Source organism: Hyaena hyaena, unplaced genomic scaffold (genome assembly GCF_003009895.1).
Source record: "Hyaena hyaena isolate Hyena2069 unplaced genomic scaffold, ASM300989v1 scaffold_498, whole genome shotgun sequence".
Taxonomy (NCBI): domain Eukaryota; kingdom Metazoa; phylum Chordata; class Mammalia; order Carnivora; family Hyaenidae; genus Hyaena; species Hyaena hyaena.
Window position 1 is genome coordinate 1,158,602 of NW_024081131.1, and position 23,006 is coordinate 1,181,607.

Below are 23,006 nucleotides of genomic sequence, written 5' to 3' on the forward strand. Positions count from 1 at the left end.
CTTTATTTTTAGAGAACAGAGACAAAAAGAAGCAAACAAGATGGCAGTTAATAGCTTCCCAAAAGATAGGGATTACAGAAGGGAGGTGATGCAAGCAACAGCCACTAGTGGGTTTGCCAGTGGAAGTAAGTATTATGTTCTTGCAACGATATAATGTTTGATTCAGTCCTATAGTTCATGTATTTATCTCTGTATGCATAACTGTTTACACAGGTAAACTAAAATAATAGTAACATACAGGGTTTTGTTTATGTTAGTTCTGTCCCCTTAACCTCTACCATTTTGATTCCTGAAAAGAAAAAGGGTGCAGGGAGGAATAGTACACCTGGGTTTTCATCACTACCCATAATGACTATAATGCAGCTGAATTGGTGAGAAATAAAATTTCATAATGTGGATTGATTGCTTTTTAAGGCAGGAGTTTTGTGGGTTTTTCCCCCCTTTACTGAATTGTGTCCTATTAAACTGGACAGTGAAATCCTTTCCAAAATTCACTCTTTCCATCTAATAATTGATTTGTGGCCACGCACAGATAGTGACATCAAATTATCAGTGCTTTGTGTTTATTAGGGAGTAACTTTTTTATCCTTATATCTAGAAACTGATTTCATCATAACCCAGATTTGTATAATGTCTCCATACTTTGGGCATACCTTAATATTTTTTGAGGTCAGATTTTGTGTAAGTGGGATGATAGTATGAGTCCTTCACATTTATTTCTTAATTCAAATTGAATTTGAATTTGAAGCTTTTACTAGCAGTAGTCTATTCCCAGTGGCTTCCTTTGCCTAGAATAGAATTTAAATGCCACCATAGAATTCTTAGGCTCTTTGTCAAATTGGAAATTTTGAGAAGAATCTTAAAAAGATATGTTCTGAAAATTCTTGGACAGAAGCATTTGAATCCTCCTCCTGTAACTTAAGTAGGGGATGTGTTTGGTCTCAGCAGAGGACACTGATTTTTTGACAGGAAAATCTTTAAGATGAAACTGATAGCTAACAGTTCTTCAGCACTGAATGATTTACATTCCTTGGAACATACAGTTTTTTATATTAGTGAAATTGTAGTTAATTCTTAGGAAACAGTGATTAAGTACTGAAGTAAGGAAATTAAAACGATTGTATTTTGAGATAGAAGGCTTGGGTTCTAGTTCCATTTCACTTTCTACCTTAAGTAACTGTGACTTCTGGCATACAATCGAAAATGAGATAAAGATTTTCATCTCAGGTTAAAAAAATAGCACCCAGCTTGTGGGCCTCCTGAATAAGCTGCAGAAAAAGAGGTATGGAGGAGGAGTGGTAAATGGGCTTAAAAATAGTAAGTTTATTAAGATACTGGGAGAGGCCTCTCCCTTAGGTTCCCATACAAAAAAAGAGCCTAGTGTGTCTGCTTTATTCTTTCCAAAATACTCTTATCTGTTAAGTCTCTTTTCTTCCCTTGAGGTAGAGTACATGAAGGAAGTAATTAAAGATTTGATACAAATAATGACGGAAGTGAAAATGTTGTTTTTTGTCTTTTTAATAAACCATCTTTAATGAAATCGGTTTTTAAATTGTGTGCATCTTTTTGTTTCAAAAATGAAATTGTGTTTTTATTCAACATTTCACAAGTGAGGCATGTTTGTTACTAAAATGTTAGAGGGGGGGACAGTTAAATTCCATCAGCCTGAAACATTGGGGACATGTACTTTTTCTCTATGTGCTTACAAATGTGTATAAAAACTACGTATATATATTACACCAAAAATGGGATGATATGTTACTATATTTAACCTTTTGTTCAGTAATATTTCAAGGAAATGTTCCTGTGTCATTTTCTAAATCTATATGTGTTAAATTGACTGCATGGTTTTCCATTTTTGGATGTGCCCTCATATATAATAAATAAGATACTTGGGTGGTTTTTAGCTTTTTCCTAATGTCAACAGTGCTGTGATTCCTATCTTTGCTCACTTGTTACTTCCTTAGCCAAATTCCTTGAAGTGCAGATGATGAGTCAGTAGGTCAGACTTTGTGTTGAAATACACTCATGAGTCACACGTTTTCAGTTTTAAATAACGTTTGAGAAAAACCTTAGCTATTTTTCTCCTTTTATTTTTTTCTTAATTGGTCAGCTGAGTTATACTTAAGTGTGATAGTAATGAAGTTATTAAGCCATTTCAGTGCTTAATGTTGTCTATACCAAAAATGTTGTCAACTTTCCCATGTGTCTAGTGTATTGGTATTCATGTAGGGTAAGGCCTAAAGCTTTGTAGTTTGTAAATGCCGATAAAAAGGTATGTGTGGGGCGAGGCGGGGCAGGATTCGAAGATTTTGTATTTAAAGAGATCAAGGTAGAAAATAGATTTTGCATAGCAAATAATGTTATCCAAAACTTGACATTGAAAACTTTCTGGATAAAATTTTTAATTTGATATTACTGCTACTAGGTTTTCATTGTCTTTAATCTGTGCCTCATAGAATGATTGATTGCTCTGTGCTTAGAGAAACCTTAATTTGGGGTTTCTCAACAGTAGCAACCAATGGGTTGGGTGATTCTTTGTTGTGGGATACCTCCTGTAGACCGTACCTGTCCTCTACGTGCTGGATACCAGTAGCACACCTCCTCTCTCCCTAGTTGTGACCACCAAAAATGTCTCCAGACATTTGCCAAATGTCTTTGTTGGGGGGGGCGGGGAGAGTGCAAGCTAGAGTCATTGCGTTAATTGTGTTTTGTCTAGAGTTGTGAATAATAGAAAGCCATCTCAGCTTCTGCTTCCTTAGTTCCTGTAATCCTGCTGCCATTTTTTTCCCTAATAAAACTTACAAGTGTCAGCCTTAATTTTCATCTGAATGCATTTACTTCTACTTGGACTATAGTCATACAGAACTGAAAGGGACTTTTCTTGGTGTCCTGGGGGGGTTGAAGTGGGTGGGAAGAATTCTTGGTAATCAAGTGACATGATTGGTGGGAATTGGGCATGGTATTATTTCTGTTTTATCTGCCCCTAAAAGTTTGTATTGTAGCAGTATTCTTTCCAGGAAGAAACTCTAGAATAAAATTTCTAAAGTATCATGTGCCTGCAAGTTGATAATTTTAATGATGAGTTAATATCATGCAACAGATGTTTATATTCTGCTCTGATAGCTCAATTTATGTATTTTTTTCTTTGGCTAAGATTAATATATGTGTAACTTATAACACTGAATTTCATTTATTAAGTCAAAAGACTTTGTATTTTGATACAGCTGAAGTTTGTTGGCAGTACCCAGTACGTTTTTGTTTAGTGTAACATGTAGGAGTTGTGCACCGAAGATTTGGAAACTGACTTGTAGTTTAAGCATACTTCCTTCTTTGTACTCTCTTGATCTCTGGACTCGGAGGAACCATGAATTGGAAAAAAACCTAAAATATTCAACAGGGAGGGCATCCTTTGGTAATACTATCATTACATATGTGCTTGAATCTTAAGATGTTTCTCTACTTGAAAGTTGTTTAATTTTTTAGTTATAAGTTAGACCATTACAATTTTGGCTATAGAATTTTTGATAAATCCAATTTTTGTTACCATGATTGTTGACATTTTCCTTGTACTCTTTTTTGGAAGTAGAAGTATTTCTGAAGTTTAAATACTTTTGTGACTTTAAGTTGGAAGAGGATGTTTTTAATACAGCTGGTAAATAGCAAGTAGATTTTTTTGACTGTGCTGTCAGATGTAGTCTTGTATTTCTAGATAGCATTATCTGTAACTTAAACTAAATGATATTGTTAGCATTTTTAAAAATATGAACTGATTTGCATATTGAAAGCACAGTTCATCATAAATTCAGCCATCCCGAAATAAGGCCATTTAAGCCCTGGCACAAACTACTTTAGAGACCATTAGTTAGCTATTTTAGTATTCAGAACAGTCAGGCTAATAAAGCTAATATTCCTTTGCAGTTGAACCACTGTGGATAATCCAATCATTAGAACCTATGGTCCATATTTTAAAAGAATGGACCATTTCATTTTTCTATTTTAAAATATTTAAAACTTTTTCATTTGAATAAAATGTTATAACTCCATATATTTCTTTTTTCCATGTTTTGTTTGAACTGTGGTGTGGTTCTAAAGAATCCCCCAAAACTAGTAGCCCACTTGAAATCAGTATAGATTAATGCTTACAGTTGAGCTAAAATTTCTCTTCAGTATTTGGATATTTATATGCTAGTGGTAAAACTGCAGATACTAACTGGGCTTGCAGTTTTATATCAAGATACAAGTACAGGTATGTTGCTAAATTAGCTGATGTTAAAGACAGGATTCTAACGTAATCTTTTTTCTTCCCCCTTCCGTCATTCCAACATCTCTTTTTTCGAACTGTGAACTAAAGTGGAAGACAAGCATTCCAGTGATGCCAGTAGTTTGCTCCCACAGAATATTTTGTCTCAGACAAGCAGACACAATGACAGAGACTACAGACTGCCAAGAGCAGAGACTCACAGTAGTTCTACGCCAGTACAGCACCCCATCAAACCAGTGGTTCATCCAACTGCTACCCCAAGCACTCTTCCTTCTAGTCCATTTACGCTACAGTCTGATCACCAGCCAAAGAAATCATTTGATGCTAATGGAGCATCTACTTTATCAAAACTGCCTACACCCACATCTTCTGTCCCTGCACAGAAAACAGAAAGAAAAGGTATGCCATTATTACTAGATGATGCACGTTGAACTATAGTTTCTGAGTTTTTTATTATATTACATGATCTCCATTAGCTTGAATAAGACTCTTAATTATAAATTCTTTTTAAAAGTCTTTTAGAATGTTACTGCATAGATTTAGGTTTAGAGTTAGCCATATTTAGTTTTTTCTTTTAATTTTTAATTATGAGGCCTTTGCACTGTTTTTGCCTTTGACACTTTGAAATCAAGTACTTAATTTATAATAGTAATGGTTTAAATAACTTCTCAAAGTCAAAGGACTGTCCCTTCATATTTGTATGCTTTTCAGTTTTTGTAATGTCATGATGGTTTAGTTCAGATACTGTCTTAATTTTATGTTAATTAAAATTTAGTATGAATAGACATTTTAAAGCTTGTTATTTCTGCATACCATGCAACAATTGGTTTTAATTTGTGAATTAGAAAACTGTCATGGGCCGTAAGATAGAGGCCTAATGTCTGAATTAGAACTTGATTCTGAAGAGTAGAAATTAAGCTTTGCAGCTGAAATTGTGTTTTTATACAACTCCGTGCTGATAACCATAGCTTGCTAAAAAAGAGAAAAACTGTGGCAACAACTACTTGGGAGGTAACACATAACAGAAACAGAGTGATGAGATAATTATATCTGCATCGGCCACTCACAGTTCTAAACTTCACACGTAATAAAGTGTTTTTAAGAAATTAAGGCAATTAAAAGGCAATAAAGGAAATAAATTATGGCCAAGACCCATTAGCAGACCAATTAGCAGATTAGTATCAGTAAATACTGGGGAACTTGTAAATGTCCTATGAGTTTAGAAGATGCTACATGGATCTGATGAGTCTTGAAGCTTTTAATCTATTACCCGATTCGTTATTTCACATTGATTTAACTTGTTGACAGAGGGTTCTCATAATTAGGTTTCTTTTGCCTCTTGTTTCCTTTTATGCATGTTACTTGAATTTCTCTTCTAGTAGTTGTTACATATTAAGCCACATACTTTTATCGTGTAGTGCCTATTAATACATTAAACATTAAGCAGATTGTTCCAAATCTAAGATTCCTCCAAGACAATCTGTACCAAAATTTATATGTATAAGTCCTATTTACCCTGATGCAGAATTAAGTTTGTGAAGAGAATTCTTGAGATAGGAAATCTAAATTAATGCAGTAATTGTTAATGTGTTAGCACTTCTAATGAATATTAATGGTTTATAATTTTGATTATTTGGTCACAGAAGTTTTATTTTAAAATCTTGGTCATTTAAAATCCTATGGCCTTTAAAAGGTCTTTGTCTCATTTCCTCTCTGGTTCAACAGTTACTTCTAAGCTCTTAACCTCCTTTTGAAATTTTTTCCCTTGCTTCTGGGATACTGCCACTCTTCAATTGCCTCTTTCTGCCCCATAAATTTCAGTATTGTTTGGCCTTTTTCTGTGTTTTGTTCTTTTTTTCTTGCTCAGCATGTTCTCTTTTGCTGAGCAGTCGTTCTTGTGGCTGCCTTGTCTGCAAAGGTGACTCCCAAATCTTTATTTCTAACTCCTACATATATGTGTCCCAGATTCCTCCCTTTCCCCACAGTTTATTCTTAGGTTCTCAGTGTGTAACCACACTATTCTCCGAACTATTTCTTGTTCTTCAACAAGATTCGTCCACACCTACCCTTACCTGTCTATCAACAAATCCTGGATTCTCTCTTCTGTATCTTATGTGTATATATCTATCCTTTCTCTGGTTATTGCAATTACCATTATTGAAACTTAGGGCGTCTCTCTTGAATAACCATCTGATTACTGCTCTGCTTCCTTCTACCCAGATTTATGGTGGCATCCTTATAAAATTTAGTTTGGATTGTGTTACTTCCTTGCTTAACGTTTTCTAATAGTTTTCCATTATCCACAGGATAGAGTCCATACTTCTTAGTAACATGATTATAGCAAGTGCTTGATGGTCTGGTTGTAGCCTGTCTGACTAGTTTGATATCCACCATTCCCTATAATTCATCTTTTGCAAACTTGTACATTTCTTAGGGCATGTTATATTCTTTCATGTTTTGAGCTTTTGCCTAAAAGGACATGTTTGTTCTTCCATTCCATCCTGTTGAACTCAGTACTCTTTCTTTAAGAGCCAACTCTAATTGTCGTTGGGTTCTCAGCGTCAGTTAACCTCTCCCCGTCATTTTCCCAAACACTGGGTGCTTTTATTTATTATTACAGCACTTATCACATTTTAATTTTAGCTCCTTTAATTAAACTGTTTAGAGTTAGATGTTAATTGCATGTTGAACTTTGTTTCACCTTCTGTCCTCTCCCTCCATGCTGGAAGCTCTATTCCTGACAAATTTTTTAAATATCATCAAAAATTAAGTGTGTACCAGGTTTGGTGCTAAGTGTTTATTACACAATTTAGTATGTTCCTTAAAACATAATTGTACAGGAAGGTAGTCCATAAAACTTTGTAATGAAAGGCACAAATCTGTATTAAGAAGGGACTCCCAGTAATTCAAATTTCCTGACAAATCATAGATAATTCAGTTTTAATTCTACAAAGTATGTTTGTTAGTCACAAACTTTATATAACAGTTTTATACATAATAGTTTTAAACTTCTAGCAGGAATCTTGATTACTTTGGAATTGACTGTTGATAGAGGGAATATCGTATAATATTTCCAGGTACTCCTTGCATATGAAGACAGTATTTTTATATAACAATTTAGATCTTTTCAGATTGTTTAGCAGTTAGTCTAAATTTGTGAACTGCCCATTAATTTGAAATATCTTTTTTTCCCTCAATGGAGACATCCATGTTATTTAAATTAAGCGTCCTATTGACTCTTCTCATCAATACAGTGATTTCCTTGTTTGGATTTTCCTCAACAAATGATTTATATGGAGAGGTTGATGGTTCTGGTAAGACCAGACTCCTTGGACTCTTGTAATAAGTGCTAATAGTATAGCTAAGGTCTCTCTAGGTTTATCAATGGTAGGGTGCTATATTAAGTAATACAAGAGCAAGATCTTTGTTTTTATTTACCACTGCTCTGTCCCTAGTTCCTGACAAAATAATAGGCAGTCAGTAAATATTCGTTTTAGATGGATAAATACCTGAGAGAATGCTAATGAGTGTGTTAAGGGTTGGGGAAACACCTGCAGCGGTCATGGTTTAAAAAATGTATTTGGAGAAAAATAATTAGATTCACAACAAAGAGAATACTCTTAAAGGATACCAGCAATAGATTTAGATCTATTTAATGCTAGTGTGCCTTCTGAGAACAAGAACCTAAGATAAACTCAACTGCTTGCTTGAGAGGCAGAGTGGTGGAGAATCTGAAGCTCCAGTTTTATAGGGAACAATCCTGGTGTTCAGTAGAGTGAAACAAGGTCAGGTATCTTCTTTTAGATCTCTATCTGTTGCTAGGGTAACATTTGAATATCTACTGACAAGATTATTCTATTGAACAACCATATAACAATGTAACAGAGATAGTGATGTGCTTAAAAACCTAAAAGTTGATTTTTATCACTTGGTACCCCATTGGCCATTCTCAATTTGTCCTAACTCCCTTCCAGATTTGTGAAATGACAAAATGGGCAGGAGACATTTGCTTTGGCCAAATAACTGCGAGTCCAGAGGAGTTTAATGACCTTAATTAGGATGTTTCTTATTTAGTAATTTAGAGTTTTGATTTATTGCATAGATAAGCTTGAAAAGTAAAGCAAAACAGCCACAGCAGCATAGCTATTCAGTGATTTACAAAGCTAGCTCTCAGGAGATTAGCATATCTAACCACTTACACATAATTATGTGATTCCACACTCTTAATCTAATGGGAAGGGGATTAGTCCTTCATTAACATGAGGTGTGAGTTAGTCACTTGGAATAAATTTCCCTTTTGTGTTTTGATGGTATCTGTAGACAGTGAAACTTGAATGAACCTGAAGACTTGAGTTGGTCATTAGCTATAGTGGGCCACATTCAGCCCTCACTTGGCTTTGCTTTATAACAATTTTTAGGATTACTAACTATTCACGAAAATTAAAAATTCTGTCCATAGAGTTAAAAGTTTTGTTGAATAATTGAATATGTTAGTGGAGGAATTTAGTCTATTTTAGTCAGTAAGTTTAAAGTTATGTTAGTCAACTAAGATGGCGCTTTGAACACTACCTGTGATGGAAGAAGATTAGAAAATACTGTTTATAATTTGAGAGATGGGGGAGGACTTTTTAAATCAAGACCCAGAATGTGTTTGCTTTTTGAAAAATGTTGATTTGAACACATAAGACATTTAGAACTTCCCCGTAACAGAGATAAAGTTTGAAAAACAAATTTCAAATTGGGAGAAAATATTTGCAACACATATAACAGTATATCATGGACACATTAAGAATACGTCAAAATAATATGAAAGAGACAATCCAGTAGAAAAATGAGCAATGCATGTGAACAATTATAGAAGATGAATTTAAAATTGCTTGCCTTGGCTTACAGTTATAAAAAGTTAACTCAGAATGGATCAAAGATCTTAAACTTAGGAGCTAAAACCATAAAACCCTCAGAAGAAAACAAACTTTTTAGGACATTGGATTTGGTGGTGATTTCTTAGCTATGACCCAAAAGCACAGGCAGCAACAACAACAACAAATTGGACTTCATCAAAGTTAAAAACTTGTGCATCAGAGGACACTCTAGAGTGAAAAGACAACCCACAGAATGAGAGGAAGTAAATTGTAAATCATAATGTCTGATACAGAATTAGTGTCCAGAATATATGAAATCCTATCGTGAACAGTTAAATGAAACAGCCTAGTTTCGATCTGAGCAAAGGATTTTGATAGATGTTTCTCCAAGGAAGCTGTTCTAGTGGCCAGTCAGTAAGCACATGAAAAGGTGTTCGTATTCCACACTTGTAGGATGACTATAAAAATAAGCAGCAATGAAAGTAACTGTTTTTGAGGATGTGGAGAAAATTAGACCCCCATGTACATTTCCTGTAAGATTGCAAAATGATGCAGCTCCTGTGGGATACAATGTTTCCCTAAAAAAAACAAGACCTAGAATTACCATAGGATCAAGCAATTCTGTGCTTAGGTTCATAGCCAAAAGAAGTGAAAGGGAATCAAACAGGTATTGATGTGTGGATGTTGTTCTTACCAGTGTTAATTTACAGTAGCCAGAAGGTGGAAGGAGTCCAAGTCTCCCATCTGCTGATCCAGGATGAGCAAAACGTGTTAGATAGACATGCAGTATTACCCTTAAAAAGGAAGGAAATTCTGACACACTGCAACATGGATGAGCCTTGAAGACCTTATGCTAAATGAAATAAGCCAGACACAAAAGGACAGATACTGTGCGATTCCACTACTGTGCACTACTTAGACTGGGCAAATTCTTAGAGACAGAAATTAGAATAGTGGCTGGTAGGGCTTGGGGTGGTGAGGAATCCTTGTTTAGTTGGCTACAGAATTTCTGTTTGGAGAGATGAAAACGTTTTGGAGATTAATGGTAGTGGTGTTTACATTGCACAATAATGTAAATAATGCCACTGAATTGTAAACCTAGAAATGACTAAAGTGGTAAATTTCATGGTGTATGTATTTTAACAGCATAAAAATTTTCAAGAGAAGGCTTTATCAATACAAATTGGAGAATATGATTAAAATGAGATTTTTTTTCACCCTTAAGATTAGTGACAGTTAACAGTTGAATGTGAGAAAGCACAATTGGTGGGGATATGTAAGTTGGTTATTGCAGGAGTCACTTTAATAAAATCTTAAAAATTTTTTAAATGTTTATCCTTTATTTCTATTAGCCTAAAGATTTTCTCAGTTGAATAAAAAAGCAACTTGCAAAAATATATCCTGGTATATTTCATATCAGCACCATACGTATGTACCTCTGTGGATGGATAGATAATTTAAAGTATTCATGAATTATCAAATTAAAAATAAGAGTCACAGATTATATTGCTGTCAGTAAGCTACCTTACAGGGTTTTTTTCTTTTATTATTCTACTACACTTGAATACTTTGGTTTCCTTTGCAAATTCTCCATGTTGTAATTTTCATTGTAACACCACTACCACAAAATAGAACAAAACAGATTGTCCTTGTTGTATCAGTGGTTTGTGCTTGTTCTCATGTCCTGGTGGAGTATTATTACAGCAACTGTCCAAACATCATAGGAAATTAATGTTTTGAAATACAGTATAGTACTTTCACTCTAAGTGATGTGTCTGTCTAGATCTTACTGTGTAGGTCAAAAAGGAATCACTTGGCATACCAGAATAATGTAGGTCAGAAATAGATTTTGACTTTGGTTTATGCTCTTGGATGTTTTGGATGGGTGACTAGAATTAGAAGAGGTGAATGTTACTTTAAACCTTAACGACTCAGGGTATAGTAACAGATAAATGTGTGATTTATATGTGCAGTTTAGCCTTTAGTAGTTTCTGCCCCCTACTGGTAAGCATTGGAAATATAAATTTATATTTATAGGCATAAAGGGAAAGAAAACGGTTTTGTCAAAATGTGTATACAAAAGTTAAAATCAGAGGATAACATATTTAAGGCTCATATTAAAGAATTGGTTAGAGATCTATAAATCAGAGAAATACCAGATGGGAAAGTGACTTAGTTAAGTTTAAAACTGCTTCAGGAAGAGACTAAAAAAATGCTTTTCAAAGGAGCGTAGGTTTTTTTTCTTTTTTTTTTAATGCTTGGAAAGTTTCTTCCTCCCTCCCTCCTTCCCTTCGAGAGAGCAAGAGACCTTGTGAGCAGGGGAGAGTCAGAGAGGGAGACCCAGAATCTGAAGCAGGCTCCAGGCTCTGAGCTGGCAGTCAGCCCAAAGCCCGACGCCGGGCTCGAACCCACTAACCGTGAGATCATGACCTGAGCTGAGTCGGACACTGTCTAACTGACTGAGCCACCCAGGCGCCCTGGGGAAAGTTTGCTTTTAAAGGAATGAGACTAGAGGCCGATATTCTTTAAAAGTGGAAGAGCCTATAGGGATGGTTTTGTAATGCAAAGCAGTGCATTTATTCTCTTATGTACATTTATTCTGTCTTTAACTGTTTCCAAAGATCGAAGTTTTTGTTTACTTTGATAGACATTTGTATGAGCGTGTTATTAAGTATTTTAGCCTCACCTCCTAACAGATTAGATTCCAGATTGAAAGGTTTCAGACAGAAATATTCATTAAAAATAAACACCTGGTAGTACCTGGCTGGCTCAGTTGGAAGAGCCTGCAACTCGTGATCTTGGGGTTGTGAGTTCAACCCCCAAATGAGGTGTAGAGATTACTTAAATAAATTAAAACTTAAAGTTAACATGTCTGCATAGAAAAAACTATATGTGATGACTATTTATTCTAAATAGTTCTGTTTCCTTTCTTACGTTTTTCTTTTTTTTTTTAAATAAAGGTGGGGGGGATCAAGTGTAAAAGATATTTTTGAGAGACAGAGTGCACATGTGCGCACAAGAGACAGAATCCCAGGAAGGGCAGAGGGAGAGAGAGAAAGAGAAGCGGGGCATGAGCTCAGGCGACCTGGGATTCAAATTCATGAATTGTGAAATCATGACCTGAGCTGAAGTCAGACACTTAGCGACTGAGCCATCCAGGTGCCTGAGTGTAAGATTATTTAAAGTAAGTCTAAATAAGTTAAATTTATCTCTAAGACTATATACTGTTACTCCCCTTTTTGAACATAGCAAAAAGTGATCTGTTAATTATTTTGTCAGTTATTTACGGGTGGAGACCTTAAGCTTTCCTCCCCATTATCATAAGTTCTGCACCTAGAGGTTAAGAGGTTATGTGGACCTGAGCCTTTATGGCAGAATCAGGCACCCAATAATTGTTGATGCCATCTTTTGCCAAGTCCTATTTTTGTACCAGTGATACAGAGGTAAATACAGCAAAATTCCTTTCTTGAAAGAGTTCAAGTTCTAATAGAAGGGAAGGAGAATAAACCATATAATAGAAGATGTTGATTACTATAATAAATCTGTTAGGGCAGTCAGAACTCAGTAAAGGTAGCCAACCAGTATCTTTTGTGATATTTTAAGGATAAAACTAAGACTGCCTTTTGGGGTGGGTAGCATTTTATAATTATATTAATTATTAAGCTCCATTATTCTCAGTTATACATGTAGATTGAGGCAAGTAATTTAAATGTATAACATGCAATGTGCTTTGGAAGGGCATTTGTATGGGTGTGTGTCTTAGGATGAGTGGAGCTATTAAAATAGCATGGAAATATTTATATGAGGAATCAAAAAGTAAAACCATAGTTTATTAATTTCATACTAATTAATAATCTTATAAAACTTCAAATTTATCCTTATGTTAAATAAACATTAAACCTAGGAGTTAAGGATATTTAGGTTTTGTTACTTTCTTTATAGTGATGTGTATTAGTTTTATATTTTGGAATGTTTCCTTTTCTTGAAGAGTAACACTGAAAATTTTTTTTTAAGCTGGCTTAATTTTAAAAATCTGTGGGTAGATTTAACAGCATCAAAATATATTTGAAAACAGTTTATACCTTCTTTAGCTCCTATCATTTAAAACAGAAGAAAGCCACAATAAAAGTTTAAAAAAAGTAACAAAGATCATTTTAGAGGTATACACATAAGTACTAATTTCATTGTTCGTGCAGAAAGTTAAAATACAGAACTTGTTTCATTTTAAACATTTACCAAGAGGCACCTGGGTGGCTGTCGGTTAAGCATGCGACTTTGGCTCAGGTCATGATCTTGTGGTTCACAAGTTCTAGCTCCATGTCGGGCTCTGTGTTGACAGCTGAGAGCCTGGAGCCTGCTTTGGATTCTGTCTCCTTCTGTCTCTGCCTCTCTCTGTGTGTGTCTCTCAGAAATAAACATTAAAAAATTTTTCTTTAAATATTAACCAAGAATGCTCCTAAAGGGTGCACCTGGATGGCTTAGTCAGTTTAAGGGCCTACTCTAGATCTCTCGATTTCAGCTCCAGTCATGATCTCAGGGTTGTGAGATCCGCTTCTTGTTGGGCTCCATGCTGACCCAAAGCCTGCTTGGGATTCTCTCTCCCCTTTCTCTGCCTTTCACGCTCACTCATGTGCTTGTTCATTGGCCCTCTCTCTCAAACTAAAAAAAAAAAAAAAACCAAAAAAACCCCGTAAGCTATATGTTCTGTGTTGCCAAAGCTGACCCTTAAGGAACATGATCTGGAGAAAACTGTTACTATGGTCTTTACCCCAGAAAATGTACATAACTGACAGCATGTTTTCACAGAGAAAACCTTATTTCATTCAGGTTTCTGTATACTTGTCTTATGACTGCAGGACAGCAGGGTTGAACATGATAGGCATTCTGCTAGGCTTAGTAACCCTCTTTTAAAATGTGGGCATTACAAAAATTAAAATGTCTTACACTTTATGAATAAATCATAGTTGATCAATATAGCCTTGAAATGTATTTAAAGCAGCTATGAGGCCCATTCTTGAGAGAGTTATTGCCCCTGGTTGTTTTGACTATTACAGTGGTGATGTTAAAAAAAAAAAAAAAAAAAAAACTAGAGGAGTCCCTTTTCAGTAAGTTTGCTAGTAATTCCTACTTCTTTGGGGACATGAAGATTAAAGAATGTTTAGTTCTAAGAATTGGAAATGAGGATTTATAGGTAGCAGCATAACATTCCAGTACAGTGTTTCTGAAACTTTTATGCATCATAATAGTCTTAATTTGGGTTATACAATGTATATATGAGCTTGAAAATCATCTTCAAGAAAAGGGTGTGTATGGGAAACTAAAGATATTTAAGCAAATCTTCATATTTAGTCTTTAGGCCAGTATTGTAAGAATATGTGTGAATAACTTGAATAGTTGGGTTGTAATGTTTTTTTACCCAGATGTCCTGTTTCTAACTCCTTTTTTCTTCTATTAAAGTTACTGTATTAGTAAAATTCCATGCTATGAAAATAGTTCGTGTTCATCTTTCTGTTGGTAGACACTTAGTTTTGTTTCTAGTTTTGTGCAAAATAAAAACTATTTTTTACTGTTATAAAAATTGTTGTATATTTCTCCCAATTTACATACATCAGAGTTTCTCTAAGGATATTCTACCTAAAGGGAATTACTGGGTCATCAGGTGTGTGCGTCTCCACATTACCTAGATAATGCCCAGTTATTCTGCAGTGTGGTTACATCAATTTGGTGTCCATCAGAAATGATCCTGTTACTCCTTTTCAACATTTGATATTGTCAGATTTTTCAATTTTTGTCAGTGTGGTGAGCATAAAAGGATATCCTGTTGATTTGCATTTTCCTGATTATCAGTAAAGTTGATTATCTTGTGTTTTCTAAAGCCATTCAAGTTCCTTCTGTGAAATATCTTTTTATTTCATATCTTCTGTTCATTTTTCTATCCTGTAATTTGTCTTTCTTGATTTCTAGGTAAAGTACTTTGGTTATCAGTACTTTGAATGTAATTGGTTTGCTTTTTGTAATTTTCTGTATCTAGATTTCAAAGGTACTTTCCTGTTTTCCTCTCCTAGTTCTAATATAGAAGCCCAATTGGTTTTGTTTTAAATGTAGTTCTTTATACTGGTAAGACACATCTCACTAGCTGTGTTCTTTTTCTTCACAAATTTTGTGACTATATTAGCCCTGGTCTTTTTTAAATAAATTAATAGAATCAGCTAGTCAAATGCTGCCAAAAATTTTATTCAGGTTTTGATTGCAATGTCTTTGAATCTACACACGTAATTTGCAATGACGGCTTTCAGATGATGATAATTTTCCATGAATGTTCTATTTATTTTTTGGCTTATTTTTAAATACTGAATATAGTATATTGGGATGCTTTTTAGTGCCAGTAATTTTAAATGCTACAAATAGAAATAACTAATTGCCTTCTATAGTTAATTATAAAAGGAAAGTATGTAATCTTAAAACTTGATTGTTAAGTATAAAAGTTCTAAGTAGGAGTCTCCTCCTTCATCCTTCCCCTATTCTGGAGGTGCTCACCATGGTGCCAATCTTGATTTGTATTCAGGCCATTGTCATGTTTATTTTAGGAGGGTTATTACTGTGGTCATAAACATTTTCATCTTAAATTAAGTCCAGGAGAATTACATTGTCCCTTTATCCTATGAAAGCGTAGTTAATTTCATAACTCTGAAACAGCATTACCAGTAAACAGAGCATGGTACTTTGAGAATCAGACATGAATGTGGTTGAATCACTGCTTTACCAGGTGTTGTGATTTCAAGCAAGTTCCATAATCTCTCTTGTTTAGTTTTTTCACCTGTGAAGTTGGGCTACAAAATGACTGATTTTCTAATCAGTCAAATAGTTACTGAGCCCCATCTGTGCTACCTTGGAAAGATTAAATGAGGTTACTTGAATTAGGTGTTTGACACAAGAAAGTTGCTTTTTGGCTGTCGGTTCCAGTTTTCTGTATTCAAGTAACTTTCTTCAGCCTTGTTCTCTCCTTTTTACTCAGAGTCTACGCCAGGAGACAAATCTGTATCACATTCTTGCACAACTCCTTCCACATCTTCTGCCTCTGGACTGAATCCCACATCTGCACCTCCAACATCAGCTTCAGCAATCCCGGTTTCTCCTGTTCCACAGTCCCCAATACCTCCATTACTCCAGGACCCAAACCTTCTTAGACAGTTGCTTCCTGCTTTGCAAGCCACACTGCAACTTAATAATTCTAATGTGGACATATCCAAAATAAATGAAGGTAAATTTTTATAGTAAAAACTTTTTAAAAATGCATTTGCATTGGTCTTTGTTTCACATTTGAACTTCATTCATTAGGATTTATATCGCCTGTAATCCAAGGCCTTTGGTATTCTAATTGAATTAGCAATATTTGGATTTTTCTGTATATTATATAAGACTTGCTATGCACCTAGTAGTTACTGGAGATGAGTTGTGTTTGCCTAATGTGTATGGTGAATTTTTTTAAAGTAAAAACAGAGCATTTCCAAAAACTGATGGATGCAAAAATACTTGAATTCCAGCATATTTCAAAAAATCTCTTGTATTTGAGTAAATAATTGTTGGGAATATTAAAAATAAGCTAATTAATAGAAGTAGGAATTCAGGTAGTTCCTTCTTAAAATACTTGAAAAAAATTTGAGATGTGAAATAATGGATAACAGTTTTTTGGTTTTCCTAGTTAATTGCAATATTAATTCCAACTTCGCTTTTCAGTATGCTACTAAAGTATTTAGGTAGTCACCTCGAAGAAGTCCGAATAAAAGTGGATGTAGTTTTAATTCCCAAACCATTCAGATTCAAACAGTCCTCTAAGGACATTCCAGAATTTTGTTTAGAATAGTCAATTTTGATTTCTGTCCATTGTTGTCACAGAATATATTTAGCAGTAGTGTTAAGTGTTTTGTTTTTTCTTAAACGTGGAGTTATTTCAGGCTAGTTGGTCAATAATCTTCTGTTCTTATTGTACTTCTCTGTATTTTGATTTTATTGTGTGATTGGTAACTTGTTTTATTAGGGAAAGTGAGGCTTTTAAACAGTTTGAAGAAATGATAGTGTAAGAATATATCAACAGTAGAAAATCTTGTGCTTTGGAAATACATGGTATTCCTAAATTACCTAGCTGTTTGATGTCTGCTTTTAAAAGATTGTTGTAGTGGGTGTTGATGCAGGATTTGAGTGGTGAGTTTGTCTAATGAAGTATTTGGATGAAAAAGCTACCATTTATCCAGTTAATTCCAAGTAACATACTGAGCAGCACCTCAGCAAATCGAGGAATAGGTTTCTGGTTATATAATCAGAAATTCCAGTGACCTCTCTTTATTGTTTTTAAGAAGTCTCGGAGGAGCTTCTTTCACTGAATAACTAAATCTTAATGTGAAGGAAGCTACTGTTTTCCTTTGCTATAAACCGATTAAATTTCTTTTCTGTATCATCATTTCACATTTCTATTTTATTCCATTTTATTACTCCTATCTTCTAGAGTACTAGTTTGAAACACTGCAGTTTTCTGTGGGTTCTTTTTGAGTTTTCAAGTTGTTACTAATGCCGAAAGTGCTTCTATGTTTCTATTTTAATTTAAGGTTTAATATGTTTTTAGTTCTTACAGCAGCTGTGACACAAGCCTCATTGCAGTCTATAATTCATAAGTTTCTTACTGCTGGACCATCTGCTTTCAACATAACTTCTTTGATTTCTCAAGCTGCTCAGCTCTCTACACAAGGTATTCATATTCTTAGGTATCACTAGAATTGCATATTAACTTGGAGGGGGGGTTCATAGCAGAATTTTTTTTTTAGTCTTTGAAGGGATTATAGTAATGATTTGATTGTTTGTTTTTAACACCAGTATATACAGTATCTTTATTTACTGTTTCTTTTTAAAATGAGGCAAGCATTGACATTTGTCTTGCGTTATTGCCATTAAATCTCTAATATATATTTAATTCAGAATTTAAGTTGCCAGTGAAATATTTTACTCCAAAGCTAAATGTAAACTGATATGTTCTCAGTTTTTGTGAGACACTGAATGTATCTTCAGAGTTGAAGTTTGGTCTCAGGTTTGATGGTAGATAGTTTTTGACCAGAGGATGCAGAAGTGCTCAAGTCTTGTCTTAAATAAGCCATTTCTCTTCTCTGTGAAGGTATCCAGTGGAAAGGGACATACATAGGAAGAAATGAATGGGCTACTTTGACTTGTCCCCCAGCCCCAATTCAGAAAATTGATAAACCTGAGCAGGAATATTGTTCTGAAATTAAGATGTACTAGTGAAAAGACATCTATCCTCTTGGTTAACCTCATGAGGCAGGAGATAAAGGGGGATAACCAGTCTTAAATGTAGAATAAGAAATAGGAAATAAAGATGGTGAGAATGCCATCCCATGTAAGAATAGGTTAAGGCTTACCTACTTGCTCTAGACTAAAAAAGGTGTGGGGTAGGCACCCGGTGGGTGTGCTTGTCTAATCCACGGCTAATTTAATCCATGTGGCCCCAGTGAATGTCTCCGATTCTTGACTTTCTCAGATAAGTGTTAGGAGTTCTCTTGGGGGGCGTGGGGGGACCCATGAAGAGGTGGAAAGACCTCTTCACATATAAACAGAGGTTTTGGTTTCTTTGAAATTAATTGCTTCACTTTTTTACAGCTCAGCCATCTAATCAGTCTCCAATGTCTTTAACTTCTGATGCTTCATCCCCAAGATCATATGTGTCTCCAAGAATAAGCACACCTCAAACTAACACAGTCCCTATCAAACCTTTGATTAGTACTCCTCCTGTTTCATCACAGCCAAAGGTATGTCACTTTTGAGGGAAATTTGGAAAAGAAACCACTCACTTTTGGAAAAACCCACTTAATGTTTTAGAATCTGTATGATAGAAAAAGCCCTCTTTGAGAATGTAGACGGTGGAGTGAATGAGGGGTAAGAATAGATGCAGGTTAGACTCTTGGTAAACTGAAGGCTAGAGTAGGGAGTTTCGTCGGTGCTTCCTTTATACACTGATTCTTTTCTCTTACTGGCTTTGGGATTTGTGACCTGGAGAGTGGGATAAAGAAGGGTATACTTATACTAATTGTCTTAATGTTTGTAAAATTTTCTAAGTCTTAAAGTTGAGAGAACATTTTCCAGTGGCTCCTCCCACCCCATACTTTAATTTTAGAAAGGAGTCTGTTTCTGTGCTAAGACCTTTAACGTATATATTTTACTTCACATCATGAGAATTGATGACTGCTTCATTTAATAGTTAAGAATTTTAAGCCTTCAGTTAAATCCAGTTTTTTGTGATGGAGTCAGAATTTGAGACGTAGGTCTTTCTCACAGAACCCGTTTTACTAAGCTATACTGCCGGTGTTTGTTCAAGCAAAATCTTCTATGGATGGCTCCTCAGGGCACAGTTAGAGAGTTGCTGGTCCATTCTTTTTGGACTACATAAACAGGACCACAACAATGCTGCACCCCAATTTTGTACTGCATCATTTGAGTCTTGCCTACAAATTCGTAAACATAGCCCAGGATACTCATTCTTGGCTTTGTAGTCCTACTATCAGCAACACATTAAGAGATTTGGAAGTTGGTATGTACAAGTTGCATTTGTTTTTTCTTAATGGTAAGTTTAAGAAATTCTTTTTAGTTGTAAAAAGCGGGCCATTTCAGTCCTTTATGCCAAAGAATTTTTTATTGAAATAAAATCATAAGTAGAAGCCTAAAAATAAAAGTGCCTTGATACATAAGTTGAAATTGATGATAGGCCAACTTAGGTCTTCCTGTGGGCTCATCCCTTCCTTATTTCATTCATTTATCTGTGCGTGTTTTAAGGTCAGTCTGGATTGATTTTTAAAAATCTGATTTAAACTTGCTAGTTTATTGTGCAGTTTCTTATTGTTTGCCTGTATGTTGATGGGAGAATTGTGAGTTTCAGTTAAAGAGACTGTATTCTTAGAGCTTAAAACTTAACCTCAAGGTGGTATCTTAAGAGTACAATAAATGATTGAAAGTGAAGTGGTAGTGTTTAATAGTTAGAAAATTAGCATTTCAAATCCTTTAAGCATATGGCTTTCAGTTTTTTGCATTCAAAAACTTCCAAGTTTTTATTTTTTCTTTTTTAGAGTGGACATCTGGTATTCTGTAGATCTTATAAAAATGTTCTTTCTAAAAAGACATCTTCTTTTACATTCAGAAGTTTACCAGCCTACCCAGATTTGTTTGGGAGAAAATGAATCAGAAAGGAAAAGGAAAAAAAAAACAACAGAAAACACCAAAGTAACTGCTATTAGAGGATGTGACTTAGTCACAAAGGCACTTTGTGCCTTAATTTGGGGCTTATGTTTAAAACTACTTGTTTTCCCTCTCCATGGCATTTGAATCTGCATAGTATATATCGCTGCTGACAATCATGGGCCTCTTGTTCCACCTCTACAGGGTAGCATCTCTTTGAAGACCACTCCAGTTGAATTTTGCGTAGGCCATACCTGTATCAATGTATAGACCAATTTACACATTCTCTGCATCTGTGGTTGAAATTTAAGCAGCTGTATTTATGTGTTGTGTTAATAGTAATTTTTATTGATCTACATGTAACAGTAAATCAGAAGAGTTATTTTAGCATATTATAAAGATAACATTTTCCACAATATTGGGAGAACTAGTTTCTTAGACTGTTGTGCTAAGAAAGTAGTCTTTAAAAATAATTTATAGATGTTAGTTTATTTTTGAGGTGGGGGGAGAGGCAGAGAGAGGAGGAGACCCAGAATTCAAAGCAGGCTCCAGGCTCCAAGCTGTCAGCACAGAGCCTGATTCAGGGCTCAAACTCATGAGCCGCAAAATCATGACCTAAGCCAATGCTTAACCTAATCGGATAGGTTAACGTACTGAACCCCCAGACACCCAGCAAGTAGTCTTAATGGCATTGGGCCATTTTATGAAGAAATTAGATAGTCTCAAAACTGGACTCTCTTCTAACTACATGAACTTTGGGAACTTACTTGATTCTACTTCTTTAAATCTCTAGATTTTTCACATAAGATTGTTCAGCAAGATTTGGAGGGGTGTATAGATTTGGGGGCCTTAAATTACCATGATTTATATACTATTAAATATGTCTGTGTCACTAATGTGAATTTTATTATGAAACAGAATTGGGACAGTTTGTGTTATATTAAAAATTACTAAAGAATAGAAATAGGGACTTTTCATTGATAGCACTTTTGCTTTTATCTAGTTTCCATGGTATTTGTCTTATGTGATAGAAGGGTATCTCACCAGATTTTGACATTTCAGGTTAGTACTCCAGTAGTTAAGCAAGGACCGGTTTCACAATCGGCCACACAGCAGCCTGTAACTGCTGACAAGCAGCAAGGTCATGAACCTGTCTCTCCTCGAAGTCTTCAGCGCTCAAAGTAAGTTGATAGGTGTTCACACATTTTTTCCATAATGCATGCTGCATTGTTTGAATATTATAAATATATATACGTATAATAGAACTTGATCTTGGAAGAATCTATGGATAGCCTTTGTATTATAAGATTTATAAAGGCAAATTTTATTATAAGTAGGTGATTATCTCTAGTAGTGAAGCTGGGTTATTTTTGAAGAAAGTTTTTCCTTTCTTTAGAATTTTACTTAGTGGAATATGATGGGATTAACAATATATAATGCTTGTATAAAGAGGGCACGTGATTTTATAATGCTTTAGTTGTTGGAAATGACATCATTTTTAACCTCATAGCAGTTTTAGATTTAAGTGTATTAATGAAGCCAGAAGTGTTACATCTAAGACTTGGGCCAGTGTTTCCCAACTGGTCTGTGTCAGCGTTTCCTGATAGCTTGAATTTTGACCCCTGTGTGGATTGCTTGTCAGATAGGGCTTTGTTGTGTTGTCACTTTCTTTGTTAATTAACAGATACAACTTTAAGTGATTTTCATTTGATTGATTTTCCTATTTTTATTTCTTGCTATGAGGTGGCAAAATAATTCAACTGTTGTTTTTATTGTTGTTTTCTAAACAAGCATTTCAGAACTTATACATCCAAATGAGAGTTGTTCCCTTCAAAATAATCACCTTGGGAAGCTGTCTTCTTACTCCAGCAATGTTGCCATTGCTCAGAACATTTTTGGGAAACTCTTCTTTTAAATTGTCTTTAGAGGCTGCAGTATTATTTTAAATATCCTCAGTGATGAAAACTCTTCATCCTTTGGGAGATTTAGTTTTTGGAAATAACTGAAATTCATTCAGAGCCAAGTCTGGTGAAGCAGGTAGGAAATCAACTTGGGTGATTAAATTTTTGGTTCTCACCACCATATCCCCAAACCCTAGCCCAAACCATACAGTTTTAAAAGAAGATAACCAATCTCGGAGTGTTACTTTTTTGGTCTTATTTTGCCACTAAATTCCTTTATTGCTCTCCAATAAAATGCCTGTATTTTGCTTCACATTATCTACCCTCTGATTCAATATTTCGTCCTGATGTTAAACAAAGACAGTAGATTTTTTCCCCTCCTTATCTACATGTATTTAAAATACAATATTCAGTTGTGCCTTATTATGTCTACAACTGCTAAAATGTGATCATTTCTTAGTTACATTCTTATTAGTGTTTTTGGTGAACAAAATTAACAGGTTCTGCTGTCAAATTTAGAGAGCACTATTAGTTTAAATTTAACTGACATTAGTGTTACAAGGGCTCTTTCCCCCCCTAAAGTGTGTAGAGGAATACATGATATAAATACAGTTTGGATTTTAAAATCTATTTATTTGATATTAAAATAACAAATTTTTCTTAGGAATTTGGATATCTTTAAATTAATAGAAGGTATTGACATTCTCTAGGATGCTTACTTTTTAAAACATACTACACATTCAATTT

General features: G+C 34.8%; 1 protein-coding gene across 8 annotated transcripts in view; it reads left to right on the forward strand.

Moving 5' to 3' along the window:
- WAC (WW domain containing adaptor with coiled-coil) overlaps positions 1-23,006 on the forward strand; it is an 81,653-nt gene that overhangs the window by 53,126 nt on the left and 5,521 nt on the right. For 5 of the 8 annotated variants that reach the window (XM_039254758.1, XM_039254755.1, XM_039254754.1 and 2 more), the window contains exons 6-11: positions 13-125; positions 4,355-4,663; positions 16,142-16,387; positions 17,747-17,869; positions 18,790-18,938; positions 21,421-21,539. In XM_039254758.1, coding sequence (XP_039110689.1) covers positions 13-125; positions 4,355-4,663; positions 16,142-16,387; positions 17,747-17,869; positions 18,790-18,938; positions 21,421-21,539 — 1,059 coding nt within the window. Of the gene's footprint in view, positions 1-12; positions 126-4,354; positions 4,664-16,141; positions 16,388-17,746; positions 17,870-18,789; positions 18,939-21,420; positions 21,540-22,149; positions 22,396-23,006 lie in introns of all 8 variants that reach the window. The other 3 variants (XM_039254759.1, XM_039254760.1, XR_005532207.1) reach the window with 2 other exon arrangements.